The following is a 23044-nucleotide window of genomic DNA, read 5'->3' on the forward strand; positions in this document are numbered from 1 at the left end:
GAAAGATGGTTTAGAATACTCAAACAAAGAAATCTCTGTAACAAGTCAGCATCACCGTAATGTAGGCTACGATGAGACTGACTACCGCTACATAGCTAAAACAACCTTAGTAGTCTAGTACACGAGAAGTGAATGTGCAAGCCTCATTATTAGAAACTTCTATATACCTGGAAATTAACTGGAATGTACAGGAAACTGCGCTTCAGTAAACAAGGGAGCAATGGTCTAATAAATACGAATCGGTTTATTATATAAAGAACATTGTAGAAAAGGAACTTATGTAACTCTCCCAAAGACAGGCATAATGTTACAAGAAAGCATTTGCAAACCCACGAATTCATAAGTAGACTTTGCACACAATTCAAGTCTCCCAGAGTAAAAAAAAAGAAATTGGCTGGCCATCCTGGCCCTGCGAAAGTGGATGTCTAGCGAAGGTGTTTAATATCACCACTACAACTCTTGTGGGGGTATGCAATGCTTTACTGCTTTAAAGAGATGGCAATTCTGACAGCACGCCGCCGCCCGCAACGGTGCTGCAATACTGATATCAGGTGCTAAGCTGGTAGTTCGATATATACAACGCTAGGGACGTCACTTCCCACGTTAGAAGCTGCCATCGCCGCGGCAGCTCGCGCAGCAGTAATCGCTACCAGGAAAGGCATGCGGGGAGCGCTAGGTGCTTTGCACTGTTACCAGGCGCACCTTATCATCGATTATGTGGCTCAGATGCTCGTTTTGCGCTTGTTCTTTACTGAAAATTACGCTGTTCTGTATGCTGTATCCGCGACTCCAAAGAATGAATGCACCGTGGGCTTCACTTTGCTGATGTCTCTGCCTTTCGGGTGTACGAGCCATTGCTTCTAGCCCTGCACTACCACCGGGATTGGTCTACGTTTTTGGAAACCGACAGAAAAAATGCCGACCAACTAGGGACGAACAGCTTCGCTGTAGAAAGCCCTCTGAAGGACAAAAAGCTATCACACTTCTAGCCCCGAGCAAATCCTTAACCATTTCACCCCCGCTTACACATCCAAAAATATTTGGCACACAGTCCAGGCAGAGTTCCATTGATGAACAGCTTGGGAGCCAACCACCTTGTAATCTACAGTACCGCAGTCGACGGCACTGCCGTACATGCTTGTACTTGAAATGTTTTCGATGTAGAGTCGCACTTGCTGCCCTGGACAGGTATGCCCAGATATTTGCACCGGTGCTCCATTTCGTCGAAGTGGACACGAAATTTTGCACTACGCTCATAGCTGAAATGTTTCGAATGCAGATTCACTGGCTTCACCCGAACGACTTGCCCACATGCCATCTATGGCACATGCATGCGCTTACTATTCACTTGGTAGCACTGAAATTTACGTTTTCCCTCTTGGTGTGCTTGCCAGATAAGTGGGCAGGCCTGAAACTCAAATTTTTGCAGCTTCTCATGAAACATATAGCAGCACACTTAAGCTACAATGTGAAAGATATGCTAAATTTTATGACTTATGAAAGCGGCATGAGCACAAAATATGCAACCACAACACTGTATCTAGATAACAAAAATAAACGTAGCCATTGCTAACTATAAAAATGCATTGCGGAAATTGTTTTGAACAGGCTGTTCAATGAAATGGGCACATAAGTAGATTCCACATTAAGTATACTAAGCATTTCAACTACGCAATGGCAATGTAAATTGGATTCACTCGCCCTTCCTGTGCTAGCAATCTGATTGCTTGCATTTCTTAAACGATTTGGAGGACGTCCTTTACAGCACATGAGGGAAGATGCCCCAATGTATATCTGCGTATTTTCCTGCCCTTTGCCCAAGGGCCACTGTGTTGATGCCAGTGGACTTATGAGAACGATCAATTGGCACATTGCAATGAAGCAAGAATTAAAGTCACTATGTACTTAAGGTATTATCATGTTTTATGTCACCTGTCATCTGCTTACTGCTAATCAAGACACCATACTAAGTTACGAAGCATCAGTCCAATATTGATGCATTTATTATTGGCACACGGTCGCCTTGTAATCAAGTTCTCTAAGAAGACCTACAGGTAGTCACCAATGTATGCAAATAATCATGCAGAAATAAATTCGGCAATGACATGAGTAATATTACTGTGCAAATAGTTCATATTACATGGACTCTAGGCAGCAAGTGCTATGTAGTTTTACCATCAACTCACTTAATGAACTGACATGCCTAAATGCCGAAAAAAAGGTTCCTCAGTTTGACGTACACTTGGAAAATTTGTTGCACAAGGACCAAGAACAGCGAATGCCCTGTCGCGCGAAGTGCACGAACAGCAAAAAAATCGAAAAATCGCGCGAGCGCTTCCGAAACTCCATGCGTACACATGACACACGCACGAACTCGGCAGGTGGCCGACTAAGTGCCGTGAAGGCCGCAAAGCTTAGAGACCGGTCCCGGTCACAAACAGCAAAATTAGTGAATACCTGGAGTAACATGATATTTTATGCCAAGGGGATTAACGACTCACGAATGCAGTATCCACTAGTGAGTTACACCGAGTATATGCGGTATCCGATCGCGAATTCCAAAAACTATTACAAGAACAAAGCTAGAAGCAGCGTAATCTATTACTAGCTTTCCGAGGAGCCAAAGAAAATCGAATTCGGCGATCTCACATTGGACACAAAGTTCCTCTTAAGACCATGAAATAGCAGTCATGAGGGACAAACGGGGCCAAAAGAGAATCGCAGCTGAATCGCAAGCAATAACAGTACGGTCTGGTTCACGCAATATTCTGCGAGTGCGCTGTAGCCCAGGGCAAGGAAATAGGACGGGCACTTCACCTTATCTCTTGCGCTACCGCACCCGTAGTGAACATTAACAAAGAGCCCGTTTGCCAGTTCTCTTGTCCGCAATATTCTTGCTAAACGGAAGACTGAAATGCCACAGTGACGGCTCTCTAGAGGGTATAGGCAGTGCGCAGACACTGCATTCCCACCTTTCTTCGCATCCTGCAAAACTCGCTAGTTTCACGCATGACGGCCTATCCCAAGGCCAGGCACCGAAAAGCAACATTTTGTCTCTAACTTTCATCTTAATGCTGCTCTTCACGCCTTAATTACAACGTCACTGAAAAGGCGCCTCACATAGCCATAGCGACATGACAATGAGCTTGAAGAGCAAATTAGGGCCCTCCACTCGCCGCTCTCGAATAAAAAACTGAGGTGCTCTGCAAATTGAAATTATACTAACAAATTGTTGCACACGCCGTACTAAGTAAGACAACAATGTACTTAGATTTAAATGCACGTTAAGGAACCCCAGGGGGTGGAAATTTCCGGAGTCCCCCACTACGGCGTGCCTCATAATCAGAAAGTGGTTTTGGCACGTAAAACCCCATAAGAAAAGTAAGTAAGACAACAAAGCACAATACTTGATTTACAATGGACAGCGCAACCAAAACAGTGAGAAATACGCAACTGCCCAAACGAGCACAATTGCGGAACTATGCACAGCCCGGTTTAACACGGCAGCGCGGCAGCCACGGCAGCCTTGGCCACACGCTTAGTAATGTGACCGATGTGACGACGATATCGTATCGCCTGGTATCGCCACTTTGTGCAAGGTTGGATCGTGTTGATGGGTTGTTGAAGTGCCGCGGTGCCGCGGTGTGAGCGCTTGGTATGCGCGTCGTATATGTCGTGCGCTTTGCGCGATTCTGTTTATCGAGTGTAAATCATGTCGCGCAGAGTCAGATGCCGCCCTCTCTTCCTTTGTTCTTTCACGCGCTAGTTCACTTGCTCGATGTGCCATGCCGTCTGAAACAAGAGCAGTTAGCGGGGAGTTTCCACTGTGTATTTCGCAGGCCTTTCATTTCCCCCTTTCATTTCAGACGCCATCAATGCCGCATCATTGTCACTAGACGATCGGCGCGTCTGGGCAGACGCTATCACACCAAGCTATGCGCCCAAACGTGCCGAGCCCATACAGTTGAATCCCATCAATATTACAGCGAATAGCTCAATGTCTCCGGCTGTTTTTATGGCTTATAAGAGGTCAGTGGTTGGTCGTAAGTACCGTTGATGTGCAAGGATGCCGTTCGTTCGTTCTTTTGCTCTCTCGCCAACAATATTTCGCTCGCTCTCTCTCGTTCTTTTGTTCGCTCGCTCGTTCGGGCTGTTCGCTGGTACTGACATTCATCGGCAGTGGTATCTGCACATTGTTTTTGCATACATTGTGCTCACGGTAGAATTAACCGGAACACTTTCTGCAGCGCACCGTTCCTAGCAACGGTTGTGCCGATGTATTCCATTGATGCCATCGAAAGTGATATTCGGCCTTTAACTCGATACTTTTATTTATGCGTAATATTGAACAAAACCTTATTAATACACCACATAAGAATGCTTACAAAATGGAACAGGAGAAAAATTAACATGCCGTCAGTAAAATATATCTATCTCATTGCGTAAGAAACTGAAAACATAACGTGCAAAAAATAATTAGTCGTGCACAGCGCTCAGTGTGTAGCAGCTCTTTGAATTTTGCTGCGTATCCTTCAGTAGCTACGTACGATGGCAAGTGGTTCTATTCGACGATAGTGTGTGGTATGAATGAATTTTAAAACGATGAAAGTGATATAGCGGTCGTTTCACATTTGCATCGGTAGTCATGACAAAAAATTACTGCAATGTACTGGAAGAAATCCTCAGAAACAATTGAATGATGATAAAGTTTATAAAAAAGTGAAAGTTATTGAAATAAGGATGCGCTGTCAGAATCAGCACTAACACCCGCATGGTCTATTGACTGGCAGCACTCCTCCGAAGTCTATTTGGAGCCGTTGTCCGCGTCACAAAGAGCGGTTTCAATGTTACTGCATTCGCGCACCATTTCTTCGTGGCCTGTTGCGGTGTCAACTTCATTTGTAATCGTTCGTCTCTTCTCACATGAGGTCAACACCACAAAACGCTTCTTTTTTCTAGCCGAACTCATGCTAATGCAGGGCGAATACAGCAGTAATTGACACGACGAGAGCCGCTTGATAAATGGAGTATTCTCCCGCCAAGAACGGCGCTGTCGAAAACCCAGCACGCCAATTGAACTGATACGGCCAGTCTTATGAAAACGTTTTCGAAACGTATTTACCCATCGTTTTTAATGCATCATGTTGGGTCAAAATTTTGTTTGTGAGGCTGAATCCATTAATACGACAATTTGAAGACTTTGTGTGCTACCTGCGTCGTGTGCTCTTGTGGTCGCCACCGTGTTGGCGTTCAAAAGAGACGCGCAGGCCCCAATTTTGAAAGCGATCTGCCATTGCGTCGCAGTGCGGCGAGTGCTGCCAGTTCTTCGTGTGCTCTGACAGATCTTCGCGTTGAAGGCAGAAGCGGCGCGAAGGTGAATTCGATCGCTGCTGCCGGCACTATCTTGAAAGCGATCGTCTTACGGGATGGACGATTTTATCGTCGGGTAAGCATAGAAATTCTTCCGCATTTAAAAATTCAGAGCCATTCCACTCTGTGAAGGTGGAGAAACAGCGGAGCTGTATATAGCTATAAAGAAAATAAAACAACACAAAATTTAATTATGGGGTTTTACGTGCCAAAACCACTTTCTGATTATGAGGGACGCCGTAGTGGGCACTCCGGAAATTTCGACCACATAGGGTTCTTTAACGTGCACCTAAAGCTAGGTACACGGGTGTTTTCGCCCCCATCGAAATGCGGCCGCCGTGGCCGGGATTCGATCCCGCGTCCTCGTGGTCAGCAGCCTAACACCATAGCCACTGAGCAACCACGGCGGGTAAAACAACACAACAATACAACACAACTATGCACGTTGTTATGTTTATTTGTATTTACGTTTTTCTCGTGACCACAGTAAGTGTGGCTTTGTGGTTGTTATGATAGACAGCCATGGGCTCTGCGACAACACTGGAGATGTTCTTAGTCAACGTTAGGTCTATGCACGACCGATGACGCGTCGTGGATACATTGGTCTCGGTGTAACATTGAAGGCCGAACCGTTCCAATGTGTCGGTCATAAAGTCTTCAAGGTCCCTCTTTGAAGTTCCGGGATGAACGTATACGGAGGCGACAACGATTCCGCCCCCAGTCTGTACGCGCACCCGTCGGCACATTCCACGACAAGGCTCTCACCCGTGGTTGGTAAGGCATGGGGGCCACACTGTTGTTTGCGTGCATCGCAACGCGTCAAACCATCATCCATCATCGGTTTTGACACATCTGGCCGCAAACACTGCTGGGACACATACGTAGATACAATTTTGCCTTATGCTTAAGCTGTTTTAGCTGTGCAGACGACGCCATCCTTTTTGCCTACGCCCATCACGAAACACTCGAAACTAGCCTGAGACAGCTCCGCTGTAAAAAAAAAAAAAAGAAAAGCTCCGCGTAATTCACTAAAGGTTCCCCGTAGATGGCCGTTCCTTTAGTGATAGCTTAGCCGTGTTTATGCCCCGTGTTTTGAACGACATGAAAATATAGTTCCTCAACGTGCACAAAAAATGTCACACATTTACTCCTGTTGAAAATGTACGTTAAATGAAAATTATGTGGAAGCAATGCACGCTGTTATGTTTGCTTGAATATTGTTGTTGAAGGAAACAGCAGGAGTTGCTCTGGGGAATATATGAACACGCCTTAACTCGTCAGCTATTACTCCACATTGAGGAATTCACCAGACGAATAAAATGAAAGTGTGCCATGTGTTCCCGATTCATTGTCGAATCGGTTATTTGTGCCTGTCCCGTATCTCGGCAGAAACCGAGTTTTACCAACTTGAGGTTATCTACATAATACCTCGGGAATCGAAAACTCGGCTCCTTTGCCGGGACAACATTCAGCGGTTATAACAAGGAATGGACGCTAAGCACTTGCCTTTGTCCCGTACTCTGTTTTCCTGAAATAGATAACGTAAGGTCAGACAAACGTGTCTTTAGTAAAAATCCGGAGGTATTATTGTGCTTACAGCTCTACCGCGTCATGTCGCAGGTGGATGCACAGACTGGAGTTCAGTATACCTTCGGGGAGCTACTGGACGGTTGCCGTCGGGTCGCCGCTGGACTCCGCAGGCTCGGACTGCGCACCGGCGACATTGTCGGTTTCCATTGTGTCAACAGCTACGAATTGATGGTTACCATGTGCGGGACTTTCTTTGCCGGTGGTGTAGCCCATCTGATCAAGACTAATCTCGCTCACGGTAAGCGCATCTGCTTTGTCTTACGTTGTCACTGCTGTTCTTCAGTAATGCGAACTGAGTGGGGTTGCTTTTAAAGGGAAGCTTTCAAGGAAAGGCATTCTTTGTCCCTTCCTTTTGCTTTTAAACTGCTGACAACTGCTGTCTTGCCAAGTATACGACAATTTGGATGACTGGGCATGTTCCATTGGGTATTTGCGCCAAATGGACAATGTGGCTCTTTGGCGGCGCGAATCTCGGTGTATTCCACCGGGTATGTGCCCGAATAGAAGAAGAATAACTTTACTCATAAACAAAGGTGGTGTGTAATGGGCATAGGCCCCTATTCCGTGGTCCCACTGGCTTTTGCGGCTCGCCGGGCCTGGTCCAGGGTTGCCAGCTGCATTCCCAAGTCTAATTCGGTGAGTCACGCCTCCCACGACCAGTAAGTGAGTGAGTCCGTAATTCGCGGCGAGACTACATCTGCAGGGCGCCTCGGGCGTTCGTATGTGATGTGCTGGAGTGTCGGTGTGTCTTCACAGTACGGTCATTTGTTTTTGTGCCGGTCGGGGTGCGTCTTGTGTACCCTTGCCTGCCCCCTGTTGAGCTTGGGATGGAGAGGCGCCTTTGTTCGTTGTCCGAGCCTTTGCATCTCCAGTATTTCTCGTGGCGTGCCTTGTGTGGAAAGGTTCGTTGGGGCGAGGTGATCGGCGCCTCGGCCTATCACATCTCGAGCCAGGCGGTCCTCCCGTTCGTTACCCTCCCCTCCGGCGTGTACCGGGCTCCAGGTAATTCCATGGTCTTTTGTGAGTCTGTCTCAGGATGCGCGGGATGCTGGTGGGCAAAACGGCCCGCAGGTATAATCGGCATGCCTCCTGAGTCCGTTAGTACGAGTGCTTATTGGCCCTTTGCTTCGGCGGCCCGTACGGTTAGGGTGATGGCCGCGGCCTCCGCCGTTGTGCTGGACCAGGTGTACAAGGACGCCACCACGACGGTGCGTGCTCTATTTCTCGCGACCACCTCGAAAGCAGGGATCCATGTCGTTGAGCGGAGGTAAACACTTTCTTCCGCAAGTAATAGGCAAGTAATAAGTCGGCAACGGAAGCCGCCGAGTTTAGAGAAATGTGACGGGAACAGAATGGTCCCAAAACGTGCATTAGCGAGATGCGTTTAGGTGCACTGAAGAGAAGAAGTAGAAGCGAAATATGCCAGTACGCATCGAAGAAACTTTCGCTTGTAACCAATTCCAACACATGCATGGGATATGCAATTTCTTTTTCAAAGAATGGTGAATAATTAACTATATTTTTATTGAAAAATGGCCCATTCAACAGTTGAGAAAGAAAAATAAAGTCAACACTCCTGAAGATAGGGTAATGCCGGTCCGACCCGCGGCGGAGTTGGAGCAGGTGTTGAGCGCTCCTCATACTTGGGCCGATCCCGAAGGTAGTGCAATACCGAGCTGACCCACGGCGTAGGTGCAGTTCGCCATTAAAGGGCCACCTTTCCCAGCTTCACAGGTCATCCTTCTTCAGAGACTGGAAGGGCACTGTATTTTTTTTCAGTTGTGCTTCTCTTTTATTTGAAAACTAGAAAAGGTGACCGAGCAGTAATGAAGACAGCACAATCTGCATTATATCGTGATGGAAAAAAATGCGCACAGCGTAAAGCTTGGCTTTTGGCACAGTATCGTCGATGCGCTTGTGCGAGGATACATGTGCAACTCCCATAGGCTTTGGCTGTCGCTAGGAGAATCTGGGCTTTCAGTCGGCGCCATCATAGTGCTAGGAGCCTGTTCGGGCTGCCGCTGTTGCACCGCGTGTGCGTTGCGAGTGTCAGACATGACTGGAAAATGATAAGCTTTCTTTGTCAGTGTGGCAAGTAAAATGCTCCACGCTTTCATGCTGTTGCGATGGTTGTGTGCTTAACAGAACTGAAGCGTCAATGTTTTCCAGGCCATAGCAAATTATGGATCTAAGGAAGATATGAAGAACAACTGAAGCAAAAGATCAAGCTGGCGTGAAGTTTGAGGATATCACAAAGCAGAACTGCTCGACCAAAACATACTTGGCATTAGTTAAGTTTTGATAAAGTCTCCTTCGGCACGGATGACGGATTCCATGCGCCTTAGCATAGAGGCGAACAGGTCTATGGGTAGCTCAGTATCACCACGAAGCCTTTTCCATTCGGCGTGAACATCCGCCCAAAGGGACCCCTTGTTCACTTTATGGAGCTGCAGACGTGACAAGCGTAATTTCGTAATTCCCCAGACATTCTCACTTGGATTTATCTCTGCTCTTTTTGCTGGCCACGAGAGTTTACGGATGGCAAGGTTCTCTAGCAAAGCTTGCACGGAACATGAAGCATGGTTTGGAGAAAGGTCATGCTGATCATAAGACAGCCCATTCTTAAATAACCCCTCCAAAGCAAAAAGCCGGAAAACCTGCTCGACTACTTTACGGCATTCTGCTGCAGTGAAGCGGTCATCTAGCCGTATAAGGGGACCCAAACCCACCGGCTGTCATGGTACCCCTCACATTCACGGAGCAATGCCCGCTAAGGCTTGTTCGTTTGAAGCAGGTGGGATCAAAGCTGCATAAATTAAAAAAAAAACACACAATGAAGTTTGTGTTTACGCGCTTCAAAGTGTTAAAATACGTTTAGCCCAATTGCTGCTGTATCCAAACATATTTTTGTATATTGTAGCTACGTAGGCACCTCGCACTAGAACACGGACTGCGCTGTGAACATGGTTTTTATTCATTCACTAAGAATGCACCTCGAGCGATTAATTAATGACATGCAGGATCGAACCTAAAGGTGGCCAAGCTAACTACAGAATACCTGTCTGACTTTAAAACGCTGAAATATATATTAAGCCCTTTGCCTACTCGGTAGTCGCACCCTCATATGACATTTGTCGTCGAGTTATATTCGTTAAATTTTCATACTACTCTTACTACTCTAGCAATAAGTGAACGAATTCAGGACCACCTCTTTACAAAGAGCATCGCAATTCAAGAACATTAAGGTGCAAAGGTTTACCGATGAGTGCCTTGACACCACACTTACAGTCTATCGTAATCCTTTGTGGTAAATGTGCTCTTATCGTTGATCACCTAGCCCCAATCATCCACAGTCCAGTGGGGGTATTCTGTACAAGTCCGTCAAGTGGACATGTTTAATGCGTCTGCTGCTGCTGAAGTGCTGATTGGCTGCGGTGCCTGGCGGCTGCGGACGCGCAGCGCAGCCCAGCCAGTCAGAATCTCAACAGCAGACGAAATGGACATGAACACTAGGCGGACTCTTAGAGAATACTTTCCCAGTCCTTGGGCGATTGTGCCAATTGTAGACGGTTGGTTTTGTGGTGATCCGCAAGCAGTACGGTGAAGCGGAGGCGTAGAGGTAGAACACCCGCCTCGCATGCAAGAGGTCCGTGGTTCGAATCCCGGTGCCGCGCAATTTTCCATCGGATTAAAAAAATAAAAAAAATATCCACGTGCGCATGACATTGCATAAACAGGCCTAGAGTGTAGCCTGATCCCGGTGGCCTGAACCGGTAACGTACTCCCTCACCAGAGCAGGATTGGCCACCCTGGTGCAGTACTTGGCCACAACCTCCTATATGAACACGACAATCAAACCCCGGCCCTCAGTCCCTAGCAGCTGCGAAGCAACTGACCACGGTGGCAGTCAGACCTGCGACGCAGCAGAGGGTGTTAAGAATCCCTGGCTCCGGACAGGCCGCCATTGGAATATGAACCTGGCAACGTTCAACGCTAGAACGTTATCTAGTGAGGCGAGTCTAGCAGTGCTATTGGAGGAATTAGAGGGCAGTAAATGGGGTATAATAGGAATCAGTGACGATAGGAGGATAAAAGAAGCATATACAGTGCTGAAATGCGGGCACGTCCTGTGCTACCGGGGCTTAGCGGAGAGACGAGAACTAGGAGCCGGATTCCTGATTAATAAGAATATAGCTGCTAAAATACAGGAATTCTGTAGCATTAACGAGAGGGTGGCAGGTCTTCTTGTGAAAATTAATAAGAGGTACAAAATGAAGGTTGTACAGGCCAAGTAAAATAGACTTCGTACTCTGCGGAAACCCTGGCATCATACAAGGCGTGGACGTGCTCAGCAAGGTGCGCTGCAGTGTCCATAGGATGGTAAGAACTCGAATTATCCTAGACCTGAGGAGGGAACGGAAGAAACTGGTACATAAGAAGCCGATCAATGAGTTAGATGCAAAAGGGAAAATAGAGGAATTCCAGATCAAGCTACAGAACAGGTATTCGGCTTTAACTCAGGAAGAGGACCTTAGTGTTGAAGCACTGAACGACAATCTTGTGGGCATCATTATGGAGTGTGCAATAGAAGTCGGTGGTAACTCCGTTAGACAGGATACCAGTAAGCTATCGCAGGAGACGAAAGATCAGATCATGAAACATCAATGTATGAAAGCCTCTAACCCTAAGCTAGAATAGAACTGGCAGAACTTTCGAAGTTAATGAACAAACGTAAGACAGCTGACATAAGGAAGTATAATATGGATAGAATTGAACATGCTCTCAGGAGCGGAGGAAGCCTAAAAGCAGTGAAGAAGAAACTAGGAATTGGCAAGAATCAGATGTATGCGTTAAGAGACAAAGCCGGCAATATCATTACTAATATGAATGAGATAGTTGAAGTGGCTGAGGAGTTCTATTGAGATTTATACAGTACCAGTTGCACCCACGTTGATAATGGTAGAGAGAGTAGTCTAGAGGAATTTGAAATCCCACAGGTAACGCAGGAAGAAGTAAAGAAAGCCTTGGGAGCTATGCAAAGGGGAAGGCAGCTGGGGAGGATCAAGTAGCAGCAGATTTGTTGAAGGATGGTGGGCAGATTGTTCTAGAAAAACAGGCCAACCTGTATACGCAATGCCTCATAACTTTTAGCGTACCGGAATCTTGGAAAAACGCTAACATAATCCTAATCCATAATAAAGGGGACGACAAAGACTTGAAAAATTATAGACCGATCAGCTTACTGTCCGTTGCCTACAAAGTATTTACTAAGGTAATTGCAAGTAGAATCAGGAACACCTTAGACTTTCGTCAACAAAAGGACCAGGCAGGATTCCGTAAAGGCTGCTCAACAATAGACCATATTTGCACTATCAATCAGGTGATAGAAAGATGTGCGGAATATAACCAACCTTTATATATAGCTTTCGTTGATTACGAGAAAGAGTTTGATTCAGTCGAAACCTCAGCAGTCATGGAGGCATGGCAGAATCAGTGTGTAGACGAGCCGTATGTAAAAATACTGACAAAAATATCTACAGCGGCTCCACAGCCACCGTAGTCCTCCATAAAGAAAGCAACAGAATCCCAATAAAGAAAGGCGTCAGGCTGGGAGATACGATCTCTCCAATGCTATTCACAGCGTGTTTACAGGAGGTATTCAGAGACCTGGATTGGGGAGAATTGGGGATAAGAGGTAATGGAGAATACCTTAGTAACTTGCGATTCGCTGATGATATTGCCTTGCTTAGTAACTCAGGGGGACCAACTATAATGCATGCTCACTGACTTGGAGAGGCAAAGCCGAAGGGTGGGTCTAAAAATTAATCTGCAGAAAACTAAAGTAATGTTTAACAGTCTCGGAAGAGAACAACATTTTACGATAGGTAGTGAGGCACTGGAAGTGGTAAGGGAATACATGTACTTAGGACAGGTAGTGACTGCAGATCCAGATCATGAGACTGAAATAATCAGAAGAATAACAATGGGCTGGGGTGCGTTTGGCAGGCATTCTTAGATCATGAACAGCAGGTTGCCATTATCCCTCAAGAGAAAATTTATAACAGCTGTGTCTTACCCGTACTCACGTACGGGGCAGAAACCTGGAGGCTTAAGAAAAGGGTTCTACTTAAATTGAGGACGACGCAAAACTATGGCAAGAAGAATGATAGGTGTAACATTAAGGGATAAGAAAAGAGCAGATTGGGTGAGGGAACAAACGCGAGTTAATGCTATCTTAGTTGAAATCAAGAGAAAGAAATGGGGCATGGGCAGGACACGTAAAGAGGAGGGAAGATAACCGATGGTCATTAAGGGGTAGGGACTGGATTCCATAGGGAGGGAAGCGTAGCAAAGGGCGGCAGAAAGTTACGTGGGCGGATGAGATTAAGAAGTTTGCAGGGACAACATGGCCACCATTAGTACATGACCGGGGTAGTTGGAGAAGTATGGGAGAGGCCTTTGCCCTGCAGTGGGCGTAACCAGGTTGTTGATGATGATGACGACAATGACGTCGACGACGACGACGACGACGACGATGATGATGATGATGATGATGATGATGAAAGCAGTAATTTTCTTGCGGTTGTCTTGCTGTGAAGAACCGCTTTGTAGAGGCGCTGTCAAACCGCTTGAACATGAACGTTTAGCCCGAGCTCGTTTTTGATTTGCTGGGCTGTTAAGAAAGGATTGTCTACAGTGGCTGCCATAATTAGTAGGTCTTCATTCGCGGTCGTGGAACGGGGCCGCAAACTGTGAGGATAGACCGAAAGCCTATTTTCAGTTTTGCAGACTTTAAAATCTTTGCTCACTGTGGAAAGCGCTTTTGCGTTAAGGTCCTCAATTCTTCTATGGGGAATTTGTTGGCGGTATAAAGCGATCATTCCGATCCTGTCGGCGTCCGGCACTCGCGGAATGATTTTCTTTTCGAACTGTAGGGATTATTCTCCTGCGCCGTAGGAGAATAAACAGGTGGCGCATGTGCAGCTGCCCGGCCAATCGTTGTTTTTTTTTCTTGAAACCTCTATTTTTTTCCGTGTAGACCTATGAGCCAGCGACTGTCGAGCTCGCACTTGACGCTTCAGTTAAGCGCACAAGCATTACGATAGCACGAAAACGTGCCGCATTTCACCTGCCGTGCATATTGACAAGAAAAGCTTATCATGTGCAAGTCATGTCTTACACCCGGAACGCACAGGCGTTGCCCTAACGCCAGTTGGAACATTATTCTAGCGCTACGGTGGCGCCGACTGAAAGCACAGATTCGCCTAGTGACAGCCAAAGCATATCTGAGTTGGACCCGTATCCTTGCATTAGCGGACCGACTCTAGGCAGCACTGAGTATGCCACAAGCCACGCTTTCCGTTGTTCGCATTTCTTTTTATCGCTATAGTACATAACCGCACATGTTATACAACACCAGTCTCACGCCCGAAGCTCCTTAAAGCTCTAATTGAGAACTTGTAACGCACAGCATACATGTAATTAGTTACTCCCAGAAATCACATCAGAAATGCCTTGTAAAGAAACTGCTGCCAGACGTGTGGAGAAGCAAACCATCACTGAGTTAAAATAAATAATTCAAAGCCAATTCGCACTTATGCAAACACGGAATTAGAAACAGGAATAAGCTGAAATGGTGTTAGTTCAGCGTTTTTAGATAACATTATGACAGCATCAGTACACGGCTGTGGGTTCTAGATTTGCACAAGGGCGAACACCTGCGAATATAATATGAAATCTCGTAGTTGTGTGTGCTTTCTGTTAGTGAGTGTCAATATGCGAAGCACACGCCGAAGAGAAAATTCTCCGTTAATAATGAAAAAAAAAATCAGCAGAGACATTCAAGACTCCTTACGTGTGCAACTGCGAAAGCATTATAAGCTTGCGTGAAATGTTTTCGATTGACATTTTCGATGTGCTTTAAAGTTCTTTCCGCTGAATTGGTGTGTGTGTGTGTGTGTGTGTGTGTGTGTGTTTGCGTATACGTTAGCCACAGGTCAAAAAAAATCAGACCATTTGCTGCAGAGCGATTAATTTTACTTTATGCCTGTTAGTATGTCTGTCATGACTATGTCGTCATGTTTTGTGTTCTTTTGCTACGTCTTCTTCGGCGTGCTTTCGTGGGCGACCACGCTTCACAGCTGCCGCTGAGGTAGACGCTTCTGCGTGCATCGCAGTAGACAGAGCACCGTTGAAATCCGAATAGCAAGCGACTTGCGGGAGGCAGTGACGTCACGTGTGCAATGGCGCACGCACTAGGCCCACCTCATTTTATACACTCATGATTTGGCGTCGAGAGTGCATCGCAGTAGACATAGCATCGATGAAATCTGAAGAGCAAGTGACACGTGGGAGGCAGTGACGGAGTCAGGGACGTGAGGTGTGCAATGACGCACGCACTAGGCACAGCTTTATTCAGCCTTAACCATGGAGCCAGCGTGACGTCGGCGAAGCGTGCTCGTCTCGTATCCAGATCAAAATTTACCTAGTTTCGTTTTCGAAGGCATTAGTTTAGGATGTTTGCAGAAACCTGCCTGACACACTTAACGTCAATCCGAGCATTTCTTGACGTGTTTCCGCTGTTCGCGCCCTGGGATATTTTTGGTACCATCGTTGCCAAATACAACGCCAGATTTTTGCCTAATGGGGCATATAATGCTTTTGGATTAAAATTTGTATCTTTCCTGCATTTACCAATGTGTTTTGAAAAAATAGCAAAGGAGCTTGTGCGAAAACTGCGATCGCACAACATCGAATGCAGAGCACAGACGACCGCAAAAACTTCCCTTGCATGTTGTTCGGCGGGTTGGCTCAGCCTTCAACTTTTTCACACTTGTGTTGAAACAGAATGTTAACGGTTCCCAAAAGTGTGTTGGAACATATGAACCTTTCCTTGAACAATATTTAAAGAATGGGCCGCGGTGCTAGATTAGAAAACACAGAAATAAAGCAGAAATACTCCACACAGCAGGAAATTGCACGCTGCAACACACTCGCTTCGATTACCACCGTTCTTTAGAAAGAATTAAAACAGTGTTATAATGCACTAAGTAGGTTCAAAGAACAAATTAGGTATAAAAATTGTTTATTTCTGATTTATTTATTAGTTTCGCAATCACTTCACCGCGAAGTGTGAGATACACGTTAAAAACATAATACAGTAAGGCACGCAAAAAGACACACGTTGCAAATTATGCATAGAAAGGGTGCATCACATTGAAAAGGTGTTTTATAGATGAAGAGAGAGAGAGAGAGAGATGAAAGAGGGAATAAAGACAGCTAGGGTCGACTAGAGCACAAACTCGCGTCGGCATCTACACTGGCGGAAGAGGGTGGGAGAAAGGCCAAAGGAAATATAAAACGTAGCCTCACGGTTACAGCAATTCACGATCACAGTACACGTATAATAAATGGAATCACAATGAACAGCAAATAACTGTAAAGCTATTTCTGCAGGCTTTTTTTTCTTAAGAACTGTAGCAATGCCTTCGCCACCCATTACGGCAATGGCTTGTGAAGTCGACTTTCCAATATGTTTTATTTTTCGACAATGGTTCGTCATCGATGTGAAGTACCATAGTCCTAAGGAATCATCTCTGTATCATATTGGATCGAGAACAGCCACGTAGTTCACGTTCACCGATTCTTCCGAAACCACAGACATCACATGTAGCCTTGTCAGCCATTTGCATACGGAAGGTGATAGGCTTCGTAAAAGCTGTTCATAGCTATAGCTGACAAAGCAGGGTAGCCATGCGTCGGCAAAGTCTAGATGACACGCGAAGTCAGAGCAAAGAGTAGACGTTGTGCCCTGGGTTGTTTTTAAAACTTGGGATGTTCCACACAGACAACGTTGTCTCTTCTGCAAGTATCATTCTTACATGTGCCCTTGATAACAGTACATATTACCGCGTTCTGTCCACAACTGCAAACGAAGCACCGTCGTCGACGAGCTCGTTGCCTGTGGCGCCTAGGGGACCTAGAAACCCCTGAAATGGGACATGGTACGCATTCTGAACCAAATTATAGGTAAGCGCTCTAATAAAGAAAACCAGCTTCATTTTTTTGTGGTCCACTCCACAGGGCTGCTATAGTAATTACTGCACCGTTGCCTTCAAGTCGCTGAACATCGGCCATTTTCCAACTTGTTTTCGACTGACGAGGCGAGCTGCAGCGCGAACAGCTACATGTTCTTGCAACTGAAGGTACATCAGTAAATTCAGCGTGGGAATCATGCAGGGCAAAGTTCCTATGCTTTTTTTACATACAGCTTGCCTGATACTTACGATCACTTGCCGTAGAAATATTCAGGCAGCAAAAATTATTCAAACTCGGACTCTCTGAGTTTGGCTGGGCTTGCCAAGATGCACATCAGGCGCGGATATTTCCTACAAAAAGTAAAGTACAAAACTCTGGTTACAACTCCTTGCTACACCAAACAATACCCGCTGAAGCGTTTCATTTAATCCCAGTCACTGTCTGCGAAGAATTTTGCCCTTCTAACAAGTTTTTCTAGATGCAATGTTACCGGATAAGTTTGTAGGAAGGCTGCTCTGCATGCGTTCCTTACTGCATTCCATGAGAGAAGCAGCGTTAGCCTTGTCCTGGGTCGTTAAATGCTTACTGCAAAGGTAGATGTGATAGGACGCAAATGTATATTTTTTCACTACCAAGTATGAGTTTTATTTTACTGGTCTTTTCTTTTCAGGTGAAGTTCAGCACCAGCTAGTCGACTCTGAACCAATTTTCGTTGTTTGTGACCTAAAGGACGCAGCGAAGATCAAAAAGGCTTGCGAAGGCATTGCGTCAGTGAAGGTGAGGTGTTTGCTTCACCCTTAATTTAATGTTGTACCCGCCGTGGCAGCTCAGTGATTATGGTGTTGCACTGCTGAGCAGGAGGTCGGGAGTTCGATTCTAGACCAAGGGAACCACATTTTGGCATCGAAATGCAAGAAAAGACGCGTGTACCATGCCTTGAGTGCACACTAATAAAGAAAGCTGGTGATGAAAACAAATGTGGTGCTCTACACTACGACATCCCTCGGTGCGGTTTCGGGAAGTGAAACCGCGTAATTTTTGTTTTGACGATCTGCAGAATAAAGGCAGGGACGTGACTGTGCTCAGGCTTTGTGGTGCTCTCCACTCTCACATGTTTTGGTCGGTCGTAGTGGTCATGTACGCGTTTGGAGGACTTGATACACACTTCATTACTGCCACCGACGTATCGTATATGAGTAGACTTAAATGTGCGCCCTCGTACTTCTGCAAATGAGATAACCATAGCTTTCCGGCCCAATGGAAGGTTGCTCTGCACCGCTATGCCATTGAGTGTCCGTCTTTAAAGGAACAGGGACGGTGCCCCAGTTCAAGCTCACTCTTTAAAGTACGTCATTGGCCTCCTCGTTTTCCTTGTAAAGCATAAAACTTGCGAATATAGCAGTGCCGACGTCCCCGAAATGACGCGAAAGTAGTAAAGGGCCTTCTATATCGTAGTCACTTACCAATCGCGTACTTTAACGACGCCATTTCTGCATGATAGCATTGTAAATTATTGCGATAGCAACTGTACGGACACTCCAGGTGTAGTTTTGCAGTTGCCGTAGCCGTGATGTTCCTATACAGTCCAAGGGCGATAACAACATCGCCGCGCCGCATGCTGAGCGGGTGAGTGAGCGCGCGCAACTGCGAAAGCGTGAAGAAACGCGCCGCCTTTCGTCTTGCGAAAGGCCCCTGGTGGAGGAGAGGGAGGGAAGGTGGCGTTGTACTTAAAGACCCTGATACTTCGTAAAGTAGTGCCACGCTTCGAAGAATGCCGCCTCCTCCTCGCGCGCTCTGACCGGGACCGGCGTCGCGTCGCTATTGGCCTAATATCATCACGTGGGCCCTCGCTCCGTGCATCAGCGCCATTTTTGCTCGAGAAGCGTTTACAGAGTGGGGAGGAGCGCATGTTGGCGCCGTTGCTACGCTCGAGCAGTGTAGGCGGCGCCACGGTCGAGGAAGGAGCGTAAAAGAGAGGAGAAACGAGGAGTGAACGCGGAGGTGGAGAGTGTCGCTACTTTTCGAAGTTTAAGGGGATTTAGTTGCACTCCGACCGCGCCCGAGGGGCGCCGACGATAGCGGGCTTGCGCATGCAAAAGGGGAAAGCGGGGACGAAACGTGCTGTTTTTCCGTCACGCGCATGGCGATGGGGGGGGGGGCGTTGTACTCCGGCAGCAACTGCGTATCTTTAAAGCAATCTGCATCGGTGGCTTTGACCAGGTGCGACGGCGGCTCACACCTTTGTTTATGCTGTGTTCTCGTCTCTCGGCTGGCGTTGAAGAGACACCCAGCACGAAGGTCACTTCGCTCGTTGCTGTTGCCGCGCTTCCTCACGCCAGCGTTCTGACATAATGTCCGCGTTCATCGAGCGTGAGGCGTCCATGTTTGATTGTGAGCGCTGAACCATACTTGTTTATTTAGATGTAAGGGAACCTTTGCCATTTTATACTGCCGATAAAACAACTATCCTTACTTCGTATAGCTGTCTACGCATTTAGACTTGTTATCGATCGTTCGCCCTTTCGTGCGAAACCCTATCAAGCATTTTGTGTAGCCGCGATCAATTTCTGCCATTAAAACGCCGTATAAATAGTAGTAAACAAGAGTCTACGCGTATAGATTTCATATTCGATCTGTAAGAAGCAATCGCTCATCGAAGACTCATGGCAGCTGTGCGCTGGGAGTGCAGTTTCGGTAGATATCTATTGAGGCCCACGCCACCACGTTTTTATCAATCGCCACAACACTCACAAGAAAGCATAATTGTTTTCAAGCATAGTATGAGTGGCGAAGCCCTTTTGATGTTCATAGTTAAACGGTGAGAATTTTCATTTTCAAATAAATAATTAACAGTAAAGTACTAATGATTCCAACAAAGAAAAAAATTCTGAGAAAATCACAGCGATGCTTCGAGGTCCCGTCTTTTCAGCAGCTTTTCTAAATTGATCAAGTTGCAGTTTCTTCATTTTTCTGAAATATTTGTTGCGCTTCTCAACTGACTGTAACTATAGCCGAGAAGTATCCATGGCACCGCACATCTTTTTAGGGAAAACACGTAAAGAATTGTTATCTTCCGTGCATTACAATAAAAAAATGAGAAAGAAGCGCCAACGTGAAGTAGGAGAATATTGACAGGTGGGACTTCTTTATCTTTTTAGTATAAGCACTTTTCACGGGCTAACTAATGTTGTCACTAAGCGCGTGACGTGCCTGCATGTATCGGTAGTCTCTAGATTGTTATCAATGGTCCTGTTGTCACCGAAGCTTGTGTAATCTGATTGTATGTGCGACGCAAATTGTGCGGAACTTTCTGGAAGACACGCCGGCACCACCAATTACTCAGAACCTTCGATGACTCGTGTATAAAAGCCGACGCGTATTACCGGCAGATCAGATTTTGACCATCGCCGACCGTCTTCGCCGCTTTCGCTGTCCATTGTGTGTAACTTGCTTTTGAAATGACAAGTTCACCCAATAAAAAGTTACTTTCGTCATTTCGTCATTCTCCTCCAGCAGTGTTCACGAAACGTGATTCTCGACATGGACTTCCTGAACCAACACGGCGCAATCATCGACGTGAAGTCGGAGTCGATAATGCTGTCTGAAGATCAAGCGATACCGCCGGAGTACCTTCGTACTCACCACGCCTTGTGTGCGCTCGAAGATCAAGGAAACATTCCGCCTCGCTCCAGCATTGTCATTTCTGTCGGCACCGAAACACCCGCAGACATAGAAGGCGTCATCGATGGTGATCAACGCCTATATACTGCTCGACCGTGAAATTTCCGTCGCAGGAAGCATCGCTCGACTGCATAGAGGAAAGGCGAAAGTGATGCTGACCAACTTCAGCCAGAAGTTCTAGCACGTCAACAAGGGCATGACGATAGCATGCCTCGAAGAAATTATGCAAATCATCAGTGCGTTTGCTTTCTCCTATTCGGCCGCATCTACCTCAATGATCATAGCTCTAGAACCAAACTTCGGCATAAATCCCAATCCCCCATGAGTAAGCAGCAACAGCTCAGAAGTCGATCAAACTACAGAACTGGCTTCCATGAAGCTGGCTATCGCAATATTATTTACTATATGCCATGTCAGTGCGAACACAAAGTCAAAACAATCAGGAAATTATTTAATTGTTATAGTTATTAAAAGAAAATTTAATAATTTAGCATGATAATAATATACCGTAAATATATTACAGGATTTATTATAGTAGCTTATCGCCGTTGGCGACATTGCCTGGCAGAGCCAGTCAAGCCAGTCAAGCTTCGACAGGCCCGCCTATCATGTATTTCGTCTGGTTGTGCATAAACAAAGATTATCAATTTGATTATAATAATAAGTAATTTCAGTAAGTTTAGGTTCATGTAATAGTTTTAAGTGACACTTCAATTTTACCTAAAACGCATATACTTTATATTTTCCTCCGTATTGCAATGTTTTTCGTGGGGATCGATATTATTCCTCCTAGAAGCAGAAAGGTGGCGACATCCTTATCGCTGTTGTTAGCACGGTGGAATGTGTCCGCAGCTTGGATAATGAGTGCGATCATGAGGCTGTTTAGATGGACATGCCCTTTTTAGGCGGTGAACGTTTGTGGCATGGTGCTTTCTATGTAGTACTCTATGTAACTCCTGCTACATTTGGTCTTATCTTGGCATCAATTGAAAGTGCTGTAATTTGGCATATTAACCACAAATTGTTATTAGAGGCTTTTTAATGTACCCGAATTCTTATAGATTACTATTACTATTTGCAAGAGTTACTTTTACATTTCTCACAAATAACACTCCTTCTTTACTTTAACTCTGTTAATTCAATGCAGCAGCTAGACTTCCCTAGGAACTGCTGTGGCGACGTTCTAGATCTTTCTCTTATGAATATTGATACTGGTTCGTCATCCATAGCAACTTTCATCTGATTGCGCCAGACACGTTACACCCGCGTTGAATTGTTTCTTTAACTCTAGCAGCACAGAAACGCAGCTTTGCTGCCGATAACAACGCGAAGCGCCACTTTAACTTTTCTCTTAGACACTATGTTTGTTAGTACTGTTATCTTCAAAACGCTTGCTGGTCCGACATAGATGGGACAGCTGATGTAGAGGACCAGGCTAATTTGCATACAAAAGTCACTGAAGATGGTATGCCCATATTCATATCTAGAAAAACCCTCAAAAGATACAAGTCCCCCCATTGGTTTTCGAAAGAGCGAAAAACGTCAATAAACTGAAAGACCGCGCACACAGAAGAGGCGGACAAACATGCCTAGTATAAGTGGAGGCATTAATTTAGGCGTTGTTGTCTTTGCAAGTTTTATTATAACCATGATCATTACCACGACATTGAACGTAGTGAAGCCAGCCTCACATGTAATTCAAAATATTTATGGAGCTACGTGCACTATTACTCTTCTAAAAAGAGCACCGAAGATGTATGTCTTGGTCATGCCAATAGCGATGTTGGCTCGAACACTGCTGATGCTTTTGCAGAACATTTCTGTACTGTATTTATTCCAAGAGGTGCTTCTACTTCATTTCATTTCATTTTATTTCCTTAAAGACCCTGTAGTAGGTGTATTACGTAAGGGGTGGGAATACAACATACACAAACAAGTGTTATAATGCATTCAATTCTTTAAATAAAAAGTTGTTACATTTTGAATTAACATTTCTTCTGTGTCTGGCACGGTGTGTACACTATCAGTTAATGAAGAACTTGTTTTCAAGTGTATAGAGCTCTTCAAGCTTCCCCTCTCTTGTGGTGCTGATGGTAGTCTTCTCGCACTATTTTAAGAGGTATGTAAACATAATTGTCTCTATTCTCATAAGCACCTTCTACGGTTCCCTAAAGTCAGTTCGTTTCCTAGCGCTTGTAAAATAGCCCGGGTAGTGCTCGTACACAAATCGGGTGCTAGAAGTGCTGTTACTATCTGCCAACCTATATCTATCTGTGCTGCATCAAAAGTGTTTGAATATGTGTTACATTCCCTGGTTTCTGTTAGTGCTAGCAAGATTTTAATAGATTAATAGCATGGATTTGTA

The 23044-nt window shown here is 45.7% G+C and overlaps 1 protein-coding gene across 1 annotated transcript in view; it reads left to right on the forward strand.

The window, feature by feature from the left end:
* Positions 1-6981: 6981 nt before the first annotated feature.
* Positions 6982-23044, forward strand: part of LOC142571829 (uncharacterized) — an 87190-nt gene continuing 71127 nt past the window's right edge. Inside the window, exons 1-3 of the mRNA XM_075680875.1 lie at positions 6982-7198; positions 7717-7962; positions 17669-17775. Of these exons, the coding sequence (XP_075536990.1) occupies positions 6982-7198; positions 7717-7962; positions 17669-17775 (570 nt within the window). The remainder of the gene's footprint in view (positions 7199-7716; positions 7963-17668; positions 17776-23044) is intronic.

The sequence above is a fragment of the Dermacentor variabilis genome, chromosome 1, assembly GCF_050947875.1.
Source record: "Dermacentor variabilis isolate Ectoservices chromosome 1, ASM5094787v1, whole genome shotgun sequence".
NCBI lineage: Eukaryota > Metazoa > Arthropoda > Arachnida > Ixodida > Ixodidae > Dermacentor > Dermacentor variabilis.